Source organism: Malaclemys terrapin, chromosome 20 (assembly GCF_027887155.1).
Source record: "Malaclemys terrapin pileata isolate rMalTer1 chromosome 20, rMalTer1.hap1, whole genome shotgun sequence".
Taxonomy (NCBI): domain Eukaryota; kingdom Metazoa; phylum Chordata; order Testudines; family Emydidae; genus Malaclemys; species Malaclemys terrapin.
This window is the reverse complement of record NC_071524.1, coordinates 11312602-11324832: the sequence shown is the minus strand read 5'-3', so window position 1 is coordinate 11324832 and position 12231 is coordinate 11312602. Positions and strand designations below refer to the sequence as shown.

At 56.2% G+C, this 12231-nt stretch overlaps 1 protein-coding gene across 1 annotated transcript in view; it reads right to left on the bottom strand.

Moving 5' to 3' along the window:
• Positions 1–12231, bottom strand: part of LOC128826366 (deleted in malignant brain tumors 1 protein-like) — an 87327-nt gene that overhangs the window by 51676 nt on the left and 23420 nt on the right. The window contains 3 exon segments of the mRNA XM_054009613.1: positions 823–1131; positions 2673–2684; positions 6509–6838. Coding sequence (XP_053865588.1) covers positions 823–1131; positions 2673–2684; positions 6509–6838 — 651 coding nt within the window.

Genomic DNA, 12231 nt, shown 5'->3' with positions numbered 1-12231 from the left:
TGCCAGGGGGGTTGGGATTCTGGCCTGGGCTCTGGCAAAGGGCAACACCCTGGGGGCCAGAAATACATACCTGAGGAGGCATCTGGGAGAGACAAGGGGGAAATTGTCAGGAGCAGAGGGAGGCCCGTGCACCCAAAGCCTCCCAGTCCCAAGGCACCTGGCAGGAAAATGGGGCCAGGTGGGGCAGAGTCTAGAGCAGTTAGAGCCAGACACAGCAGACACATGCTGGGACCTAGGGGAACGGGGGAGCCCCACGAGGCCCAGGCCAGCTGCCCATCAGCTGCTCTGCCCTGCTCTTCTCCCAGGTGCACAGACCAGCCCCCTGAGGGCACTGCCTGGCCCCACTAGCACACAGACTGAGGCCCTCTCCCCAGGAGCGCCGCCAGCTTTTCTGCCGCCCTTGGCGGCAGAAGGTCCCGCCCCAAAATCCCGCCCCCCACAGAGGCGGCAGAAGGTCCCGCCGCCGAAATACCACCGCGGTCGCCGCCCCCCAAATTGCAGCGCCCTAGGCAACTGCCTAGGTCACCTAATGGGTTGCGCAGGCCCTGCCTCTCCCTGTGGGGGGACTCAGCAGGGCAGGGCTCAGCCACATTCCCTGTCGAGGGGGGAAACAGGCGAGCTCACTGTACCCCCACCAGAGAGCAATGCCCAGGCCCTGCTTGTCCCACCCTCCAGACCTGTCAGGTCCCCTCCCCGCTCTCCAGGCAGACTGTGCAGTGCTCACCCAGCAAGGCCGCTCAGTCAGAACTGAGCACCCCACCCTGGGACCCCAGACATCCTCCCATCCCTCCCTTAGGACCAGGGCTTTCCAGGACAGCTCACCTTGGCAACGGGCCCCTGCGTCCTCATCATGCTGGCAGAGGTCTTCTGGATCCGTGTATGGGCAACTCCCCAGCGCCGCCTCTGTCCCCTGGCACTGCACGTCCATCATCAGGACAGGGTCTGACTCGTTGCCCGGGCCGAACACTTTACCACTCAGCGCTTCCATGGCCGTCCCACAGTCCAGCTGCCTGCACACCACGGCCACGTCGCTCAGGCCCCAGCCGTCGTCACACACGGTGCCCCAGCGCCCGTCCAGACGCACCTCCACCCGCCCGGCGCAGCGGTGGGGGCCACCTACCAGCCTCACGTCTGGCAAAGCAAACACAGCTGCTGAGACGTCTGTCCGGGGCTGCGCGGGGAGACCCCAGGGGGTGCAGGGACTGCAGGCCCAGCTCAGCGCGAGGCATTGCCAGCGAGTGCAGAACAGGGCAGAATGGGCTTTCCCACGACTCTAACCCTGGGCCCTTCTCCTGCACCTCCCTCCCACCACATGCTGCACAGACAGGTCACTGAGCCCAGGAAATGGCGCAGCATCAGTGCCCCTGCTTTATCGAGGGGAAACTGAGGCACGGAAACAGGAAGTGACTTAGCCCACGTCACACAGTGAGCCTTGTGCAGAGCAAGGAATAGAACCTGCCCCCCCTCCCCACTCCCTGGCCAGAGACAGGGACAGAACCTGGCCCTCTCCCCCTGCTCCTGGTCCTGGTCCCCTTTCCCTGCTATAACCATAGGACATCGGGACCAAGACAAGGGTGGATCCGGACTCCTGGCTCCCCATCCTGTCCCTTATCCATAAGCTCGTTCTCCTCCCCATGGTCCCTTGCTCCATTTCCACTCAGCATCATGTGGATTAAACACCCAGAGCTTCCCGTTGGCCACGTGATCACTAGGGAAAGATGGGTAGTGTCCCCTCGAGATCCCCCACCTGCCTGCAGAGCACACGGCTCCTGGGGAGACAGGGTAGTGCCCTGCTGTGGGGCCAGGACTGGCAGCTGGAGCGGAGAAACCCTGGCTCCCTTGAGCAAGGCGGGCGTGTCCCTACCTGCCCCCACTCATTTGCATACAGGGCACTCTGCCCCCAGGTGGCTGGTTAGACTGCGCAGCTTCCTTCCTACCTCATTTGCATACATACTGGGAGGGCCATCGTGTGCCCTGTGCTGCCCGGCCTGGACAGTCTTCATGCGCCAGGCTCACAGCACATGGTCTGCGCGCTGTGTGAGGGCAGGGATGCAATGGGAGCCCGGATCAGTGTGACAACAAGCAGGTACCCCATGGAGAGAGGGGCCACCCTGACCTGGAGGATAGGGGCTAGATTGAGTGTGCACACAAGGGAGGTAAGTTTTTTTGCTAAGAGTTGCAGCAGAAGTAAGGGGTGTGGTGGGGGATGGTGATAAATAGCTGGGGTTTCTGCTTTCCTTGATCTAACACAATGTGGCTGGCAGATGCCAATGTTGAGTGAGATGACAGCACAGGAAGAAACTAGATCTGCGGGGAGGAAAGGTGATGTCATGTTCCCAGGGGAACATGCTCTATTGCAATGAGTTACAGCTCACATAGCAGCAGCTCTTAGTGCCTTGCTCCCATTGCATTATGGGATCTGCAGTCAGGCAGTCACCTCACTCCCATTGCATGCTGGGATCTGCGCGCGGTCAGTCTCTTCGCTTCTGTAGCACTCTGCGACCTAACCTGCCTTAACACCGTTGCACACTGGGACCTGTGCTTTGGCAGCTGACTCTCTCAAGGGCAGCCGTGGTCACCTCTCCTCAGGCCCCAGCCGTGATGCCAGGGGGGTTGGGATTCTGGCCTGGGCTCTGGCAAAGGGCAACACCCTGGGCACCAGAAATACATACCTGAGGAGGTACCTGGGGAGAGAGAAGGGGGAAACTGTCAGGAGCGGATAGGGGCCCGTGCACCCCAAAGCTTCCCGGTCCCAAGGCACCTGCAGGAAAGTGGGGCCGGTCAGGGCGGAGTCCAGAACAGTTAGAGCCAGACACAGCAGTGACATGTGCTGGGACCCAGGGGAACGGGGGAGCCGCAGGAGGCCCAGGCCGGCTGCCCATCGGCTGCTCTGCCCTGCTCCTCTCCCTGGTGCACAGACCAGCCCCATGAGGGCACTGCCTGGCCCCACCAGCACACAGACTGAGGCCCTCTCCCTGTGCGGGGACTCGGCAGGGCAGGGCTCAGCCACATCCCCTGGTGGGGGGAGAACAGGCGAGCTCGTTGTACCCCCACCAGAGATACACCCGGGATGCAGGGGCTGCCGAGCCAGCACCTCCCCCGGCCTTCCACACCCAGAGGGGCCCTCAATTAATCAGAGCAAGAGGCACAGCCGCAGATCCATGGCTCCCCCGGGCGAGCAGCTCTGTCCTGCCGCGATCCGGTGCCAAAAGCTCCTCTCACCCCACCCTGCCCAGGAAGCCCCTTTTAAGGGCTGGCGCAGGACTGCCAGGCCAGCATGGGAGGAACCGGAGTGAGGGGCCGGCCCTTGGACTGGTCACAAGATCGTTTCCTGGCACCATGGCACTGGGCTCAGTGCATGTCCAGGGCTGGGGGAGGAGGGCAGGGGAGTGACACTGCGGTCAATAGTGTTGCCTGCAAATGAACCCGCTGATGTGGCAATGGATGGCCAGTGCTGCAGGGAGCAGGGCAGGAGCTCAGTGCGGGGCACTCTCCCTGTACAGGCAGTGCTGGCCCGGCTCTGGGAGGGGAGTGGGGTCTTGTGGTTAGAGCAGGGGGGGTGGGAGCTGGGACGCCTGGGATCTCTCCCTGGTTCTGGCAGGTGAGTGGCGTCTGGTGATTAGAGGAGGAAGGTCGTCGGGGGGGAGGTTGGGAGCTAGGACTCCTTGGTTCTAGCTCTGGCATTAGCAGGGGAGTAAGTGGGAACCGCTGGCTAGAGCAGGGGACTGGGAGCCGGGACCTCAAGGCACCTCCCCACTCTGTGACTGTCCTGAGTCCCATGGCGCTGGCCCAACTTTCTGACTGCTTCCCCTTCTGACTGCCCGGAGTCTTTGCAGCCGGCTCCACTTCCTTCTCTGGCGGAGCTGGCGCTTTGGGTCTGAATGGGGCTCCCCACAATTGGCAGTTGAGGGAGGGGGGAGCCTGACCCAATAGGGGCCCTCTGCCGAGGGGCTGGTCACTTCCACCCACCACCCGCTTGCAGGTATCTTAGAAGACAACTTTGGGGGAGGGATACAGGTGGGAGATGAGTTGATCAGAAGGAGGTCGCTCCCCCAACCTGGCTGTCCCCCAGCTCCTGGGACCCCGAGACCCACTGGGACACACTTGGCCTGTCGTTGTCCTTAGCTTGAGAGAGACGTCCTGACAAAGCAGGCCTGGGCGAGGGACCCACCAACAGCACCAGCTCCACCAGCCCCCACGTAGGAGGTGAGTTGGGTTCCTGCTGACACCCCCCTCCCTCATCACAGGTCCTGTCCCTGCCTGCTGTGTTGTGTCTCTCTCCTGGCCTTCCCCTGCTGCCTTGGGTCAGTGAGTGTCTGGCTGGGCCAGCCCGCGCTGCATCTTCTGGTGTGTGGATCTCTCCTCATGCAGCTCCCAGGCGCCCTGCCTGGCTCACCAGCCCCCTCCTGCCCGCGCTTCCCAGGTGCCCTGCCTGGCTCACCAGCCCCCTCCTGCCCGCGCTTCCCAGGTGCCCTGCCTGGCTCGCCAGCCCCCTCCTGCTCACAGTTCCCAGGTGCCCTGCCTGGCTCACCAGCCCCCTCCTGACTGCGGTTCCCGGGGCCTTTGCGCTCAGGGGAGCTGGTGTTAATGCCCAGGAGTAACGAGGTTTTGAGCAGGTGGTGACCTGCTGGGGTCGCCAACTGCTTCCCAAGCTCTGTCACGGAGGACGCGCCATGAACCGATCTCCCCGGCGTAGAGCTGCCCAGCCCAGGGCAGAGATGCTGGAGCCCCTGTTGCCAGGTTGCTGGCATGGTCAGGCCGTTAGGGTGTCTGCCATGTGGTGCAGAGCCACCCCCTGCTCGGCCCTTGCAGCCCCAGCACACACCCTGAGAGGGGCCCTCTGCTTCCAAACCAGGCCATGCAGAACCTAGGCATCTCCCACCCAGCAGGGTGAGCTCTTCCCCTGGGAAGGGCAGCAGGGGCAGGGAGCTCCCCTCCCGCCCATGACAGGTGCTGCCCCACCCAGCTGCAGGGCGGGGCTCCAGTTCATTTAGCCCTGGGAGCTATGCCCCAGTGGGGCTTCTGCATGTCTTTGTCCCTGGGCAGAGCCTGGGGTGGGGGTAGGGATGGGGGGAGGGGGGGTGCAGTGCCCAGGGGATCAGGGAAAGAGCCCAGGGGCTGGGGAGAAGAGGACAGAGGTTGGTGGGGGGGTGCAGAGCTCAGGAGATGAGGGGCAAAAGCGCAGGGGTTGGTGGGGGATGGGACACAGACTCCAGGGGATGGGGTGCAGTACCCAGCGGGTGGGGTGCAGAGCCCAGGAGATGGGGTGGGGTGCAGAGCCCAGGGGGTTGGGGACAGAGCCCAGGGGATTGGGTGGGAGGAGCCAGGGCAGCAGTTCACCCTTCATATTGCAGCCCATCACCCAAAGCCTCACCCGGCCCTGGGGGAAGGGGATGATGAAGTGGGAATTTTCTGTATTATTTTTACGACTCCTGTGTGTGCCTCAGGTTCTCGCTGTGGTTTGTATCACTACCCAGCGGGGGCACAGGGGTTAACGCTGCTCTTGGAGCCCAGCAGAAGCGAGGCCCCTCGCTGGCTGGGTGGCGTGACTGGGTCGCTAAAGAACTGAAACCGACCCAAATCAGCAGAGGGTCCAGAGAGCCAAGGGAAGCCCCAGCACTGATCACGGGACACTTGTGTCTCCCTGGCCTGCTGTGAACTCAGCACGGCCCTGCCTGGCGCCAAAGGGCTGAGTGGGGTAGGCGGTGGCTAAGAGCTGCCTTTGGGGAGAGGGTCCGGGCTCACCTGGGATTGGAAAGGACACCAGAGCTCAAGCCTGGACAATGGCTTAACCCTGCCTCTCCGTGCCAGCCCCGGGCTGCGGGATGCTACAGCCAGGTGACTATTAGCCCTGCTCTCTATGCCAAGGCTGCTGTTGGGGCTAGGAAGGCTCCCTCGGCCAGGTGCCCTGGAGGGGCCCAGTACAAGCCTCCCGCAGGTTGGGCTGGGCTCACTGCAGTTAGCCGCGGGGAGAGACGGGGCTGCTGGTGCTGAGGGCATGGCCCTGCCCTTGGGGATGGGGCACGGAGCCCAGCACATTACAGGGGTCACTCCCAGGAGACTGGTGACCTAGACCAGACCCTGTGGATCCACAATGGGCAGACAGGCAAACTGGGCAGCCAGGCCGAGGGGGCCGGTCAGTTACACAGAGCACGGACCCCGGGGGCCCTGCATTGCGGAGCACCCCGTGCTGGGGCTATGGGGGTTACAGGCCACTGCCCAGTCCTCCCCAGAACAGACAGACAAGCAGATGCCGCAGATCCAGCTCCTTCCTTTTTACTGGGGGCTGGGCTCAGACTGATGCCTGCAGCCCGGAGCTCGGTGCGAGCCAGACGGGCATGATCTCAGAGTGGATCACACAGAGCTCTGCACTGGAGGTGGGGGGGGCAGTGCAGGCTGGGGGTGTCTGTCTCTCAGCGGTGACTCAAACAGGAGAGCTGGGTCTGTGCTGAAAGCTTCCCAGCCCAATCCCTGCACCAAACACAGGGACGTGATGGATGCAAGTTACCTGAGCACACAACACCGGCATCTTCTCTATGGTTACAGTTACTCTCTCCCCAAGGCCGAGCTCTGCAATCGGAAAGGGCAGCTTCTGTCCCTGTGCAGTTGACTTCATCCAGCCAGATACGATCAGATCCTTGCCCAAATCGAGCCCCTCCTGGGGCTGATAACGCCGTCCCACAGCCCAGCTGCCTGCATACGACTCCGGCATCCTGTAAGTCCCAGTTGTCATCACACACGGTTCCCCACTGCTGGTTGTGAAGCACCTCGACCCTCCCAGCGCAGCGACTCCTGCTGTTCACCAGTCGGATCTGAGCCACTTCTGAGATGCCAGCGTCTGCAAACACCCAAGGGAATAAACACTCAGGGAGGTTCCTGTGCATCTGATCTCTCGTGTCGCTGGGGAACATAGCGCCTCCCGCCGATGGATCTGACCGGTCTCTGCACACAGCCACTGCCTGTCGAGGGCTCCCCACCGCTGACCAGGCTAATCACGTGGGCAATGTTGAAGTTTGTCCACTCCCCCCGGAGAATGCTGTCACCTAGTTAGGCAGACTGGACGGCAGTCTGACCTACTGCTCCCACTAGAACACTTAGAAAGATCACCCCCCGCACTGCTGGCAGGAACCTCCTGGGGAGCAGATTTACACCCTCACTCCTGACACTGGTATTTGCTCCAGTGCGACACTGTGCAGTGCTGCGGGGCAGACACTGGGATAAACATCTTGGTGACTGGGAGCTGAACACAGTCACCTGTGTCATTAGCAGTTGCCTTAGCCTGACATCAGCATCGAATTTACATGTGTTGGCTCCATAGCTCCCTGAAAACCTCACCCAGAGTCCATCCCCCTTAGAACTGCCTGGAGCGCAGGGACGCCTGGCAGGAACCTGCTGCGCACCAGGCTGACAATGGCTCCGACCAGTGCAGAGGCAATGCACACTTCCTACAAGCAGATCGGCCCCCTCCTGAAGCAAACACCTGCCCCTGCAGTTCCTGCTGACTTGCCACGACTGACTTGGCAACATCGTTTTATGGCAGCCATTGCTGCACTCGTGTCTAGTGCTGCCAGCCCAGAACCAGTCTCAGATGAATGATGACAGAGCTGGGCTGACAGCTGTGTCCTAACAGAGGGGCGGCAACTCTGGGATAGAGAGACTGGCGTGCTGATGGATTTTCAGAAGCCCTAACTTGTATCTGCCCATTGACAACCTGGGACGCAGATCCTGGGCTAGGTTTAACGAACCCCTGACTGGACTGGCCAGAGGAATTGCTGCAATGCAGAAACGTGACTTAGCCTGATCTTCTCAGTGTGCCTGTGGGGCAGCAATACAGACAGTCACACGTGGGGGAGGGGAGCCCCGTTAGAAGACTGGATCTTGAGGATGCACAGTCAGATGAATGAACAAGCTAGAGGTGATCAAGGTGGGAATGAGCTCTCCCCTGGCAGCTAGTGATGGGCTGCGGAGGGTGAAAGGCTTCAGGACCAGACTTTATTTACAACAACACACCCACTCTGCCTAGGTATCCAGCAGACAGGTGTGTTGGGTGGTGCTGGGTTACAAATCATTGTAGTACTTGAATGCACGGGTAGTGAAATGTTGTTGTCCTGAAAGGGGCAGCCCGTACATATAAGCGAACTAGGTGGTCTCCTAGGGTGCCAAGTTAAATGGGGAGCCAGATTCGAGGGGAAAAAAGCAAAATTAAAAAAAAATGAAATGAAGAAAAAATGAAAAAGATGGGAAAAAATACAAATATAATAACAAAGATGTCGTTATTTCAATTCCCTTGATGACTATGAGCCGCCAATATGATATGGCCATTAAAAAAGCGAATGCGGTCTTGGGATGCATCAGGCGAGGTATTTCCAGTAAAGATAAGGAGGTGTTAGTACCGTTATACAAGGCACTGGTGAGACCTCATCTGGAATATTGTGTGCAGTTCTGGTCTCCCATGTTTAATTAGGATAAATTCATGCTGGAACAGGTACAGAGAAGGGCTACTAGGATGATCCGAGGAATGGAAAACCTGTCTTATGAAAGGAGACTCAAAGAGCTTAGCTTGTTTAGCCTAACCAAAAGAAGGCTGAGGGGAGATATGATTGCTCTCTATAAATATACCAGAGGGATAAATACCAGGGAGGGAGAGGAATTATTTAAGCTTAATACCAATGTGGACACAAGAACAAATGGATATAAACTGGACATTAGGAAGCTTAGACTTGAAATTAGATGAAGGTTTCTAACCATCAGAGGAGTGAAGTTCTGGAACAGCCTTCCAAGGGGAATAGTGGAGGCAAAAGACATATCTGGCTTCAAGACTAAGCTTGATAAGTTTATGGAGGGGATGGTATGATGGGATAGCCTAATTTGGGCAATTAACTGATCTTTGATTATTAGCAGGTAAATATGCCCAATGGTCTGTGATGGGATGTTAGATGCGGTGGGATCTGAGTTACTACAGAGAATTCTTTCCTGGGTGCTGGCTGGTGAGTCTTGCCTACATGCTCAGGGTTTAGCTGATCGCCATATTTGGGGTCGGGAAGGAATTTTCCTCCAGGGCAGATTGGCAGAGACCCTGGAAGTTTTTCGCCTTCCTCTGCAGCGTGGGGCATGGGTCACTTGCTGGAGGATTCTCTGCACCTTGAGGTCTTTAAACCACGATTTGAGGACTTCAATAACTCAGGCATAGGTTAGGGTAGGGAGACCAGATCACAAGAGTGAAATATCAGGACACATTGGGCGAGCAGGGCGGGGGAAGGGGAGAGGACGACAATGACAGACACAGGTGCACAGAGCCGTGAGAGGGGGCCCTAGGAAGTTGCAAGTGGGGTTGTATGGCCCCCTGCTGCAGCCCACACCACAAGCCACAGGGCAAGGACACCTATTGAATTCAATGAGAATTTTGCATCTGAATTGATGTACCTAGTTCTGAGATTATAAAGCCAGAAGGGATCCGGTGATCACCTGGTCTCACCGCCTGTATAGCACAGACATAGAACTTTCCCAAAATAATTCCTAGAGGATAGCTTTTAGAAAAAGCTTTTAGAAAAACACCATGACCCTTAGTATATTGTTAATCGTTAATTACTCTCACCATTGAAAAGGTATGCCTTATACCCAGTCTGAATTTGTCTAGCTGCAACTTCCAACCCTTGGCTCATGCTCTACTTTTCTCTGCTAGACTGAAGTGCCCATTATTAACTATTTGTTCCCCATGTAGATACTTACAGTCTATAACCAAGTCACTTCTTAACCTTCTTTTTGTTAAGCTAAATAGATTGAGGTCCTTGAGTCGATCACTATAAGGCATGTTTTATAATCCTTTAATCAGTCTTGTGACTCTTCTCTGAACACTCTCCAATTTATCAATATCCTTCTTAAATTGTGCACACCAGAACTGGACACAGGATTCCAGCAGTGGTTGCACCAGTGCCAAATACAGAGATAAAATAACCTCTCTACTCCTGCTTGAGATTCCGATATTTAGGCATCTGGTCGCCCTATTTCTGTATGCATTTCCCCAGGTTTTTTTGTAAAAATCAAAACTGAACTGCCCCAGAAATTCTGGCCTGTGGAATCATCGTGAAACTCGCATGGCTCCAACCCTGCCGATGAACCTTTAGATCCACTGCACAGACTTCTGCCACTTGAGCTAATGGAGTAAGTGATGGCAGAGGCAGTAGGTTGTCATCCTATATGTGATAGATCAGCTCTATAGGGGGATGAGACACTTTTTTTGCCACTGGGTTTCACAGATATCTGCTGACAGAAGAGGAACTGTGAAACTCAGGAATCCTGGGTCTATTCCAGGCTCCTGAATGGAGTGGTCTCTAGTAGTCAAAGACCCTTCTTCCCCGTCCCCTCCAGTCTATGTCTATCCTATTGCTGTCTAACCTGCCCCAGCTCCTCATCTGATTTCAACTGCCCCCCACTACCACTCTGGATTCCTTGTCCCAGTTTCCTGGTCCTGTCTCACTCTCCTCTCTCCCCACCCCCATCCCTCAGATGGGATGTTTGTTCCAGACTGGCAAAATTATACGGCTTCCCAACATTTCAACACTTCCCATTCTAAATTTTCGGTTGCTTAACTATAGGCTAGCTCTGCCTACAACAAAGCATATTCAGAACCTCTGATTAAAGGGATTATAAGTGTAGCAACCTCCATCATAGCTAGTCACCAAAGACTGAACCCGAGCCATGCAGACGTAGAAGCATGAGCTTCTACTACTTGAGTTCAAGATATAACTCCCTTAGCTGGTAGCTATACAGTTATCCTCTAAAAATCCACCAGAGGAGGGCACAAAACACATGTTGGACAGTGAATTACAAAAGTGCCAAATATTATTATTAGACCTGCAATACTTTTCACAATGAACATCAGCGGGGGATAAACTGGGAGTTTAAGAATATTTGGAAAACAATTTTAGAATAACATTCAGTGCTGTGGTTTAAAAGGAAAAAAAACTGTTAAAACTCATAACTTAGCAGTATTCAGTGTTTGAAAAAAAAACAACTTTTAGGAGCTCTGGGATACAAGTTAAGAACTTTGAAACAGGAAGATATTATGCTTAGTTACCACTTGGGTAAGGCGGCGTGCTATGTAATACTTGCAAGATTTCACTTTAATGTTTTACCATATATAGCAGCGCAATGCTGATTCCATTGATATTGTTGAGCAATTCATGCTGATTTTATTTATTTCAGCCCACATCTTAATAGTTTTGAATACTATAGATCACAATTTTCAGCTCAGTTGGTCTGAACATGCAGAGCTTTAAAACTGCTATGCTCTAAACTGTATATTAACTACAATTTTATAAACCGGCATGTCAGAGAACTGTGTGCCACTACTACTAAACAGTGGCACAAGGCAATTCAGTGTGAATCTCAGAAATGTAGGACTGGAAGGGACATCAACAGGTCATCTAGTCAAACCCCTGCACTGAGGCAGGAGTGAGTAATAAGAACACTAGACCATCCTTGACAGGTGTTTGTCTAACCTCTTAAAAAACTCCAATGACTGCTATTCCATAACCCTCTAGGTAATTTGTCCAGTGCTTAACTACCTTTACAGTTAGGAAGTTTTTCCTAATGTCTAAGCTAAATCTCCCTTGCTACAATTTAAGCCCATTGCTTCTTTTTCCTGCATGTCCTGAGTGGGATGGGGGTGAGTCCAGGCAGTGGGATTGGGGGGAGGGAGGTCGAGGAAGTCGGTGGGTGTGTGGGGATGGACCAGGGGAAGCAGGGTGGAGGAACTGAGGGGAGACAGGACTGGGACTGGGGGAGTCAGGGGGGCTGAGGGGGATGGGACAGGACTGGGATGGAGGGAGCAGGGTAGGGGCTGAGGGGAGCATGAATGGGACAGGGTAGAGAGCTGTGTAGAGTGGGGCGGGGCAGGGGAGACAATGGGGCTGGGCTGGGGAGGGTCGGGGGATTTGGGAGAGGGACAGGGTCTGGAGGGGATGAGACAGAGGGGAGCAGGACTGGAATGGGAGGAAGTTGAGGGGGTGGGACAGCAGGGGGAGCGATGGGGTGGGATGATGGGAGAGGCTGAAGAAGAGATTTGGGGTGGGGCAGGGACTGAGGGCAGTGGGTTCGGGTGGGAGGTACAGGGGGGACTGTGGGGGAGGCTGAGGGAACAGGATCAGGGTGGGGACTGAGGGCAGTGGGTCAGGTCTACACTGGCACCTCTCAGCATTGCTGTGCCGGGCGGCAGACCTGCGCCAGCAC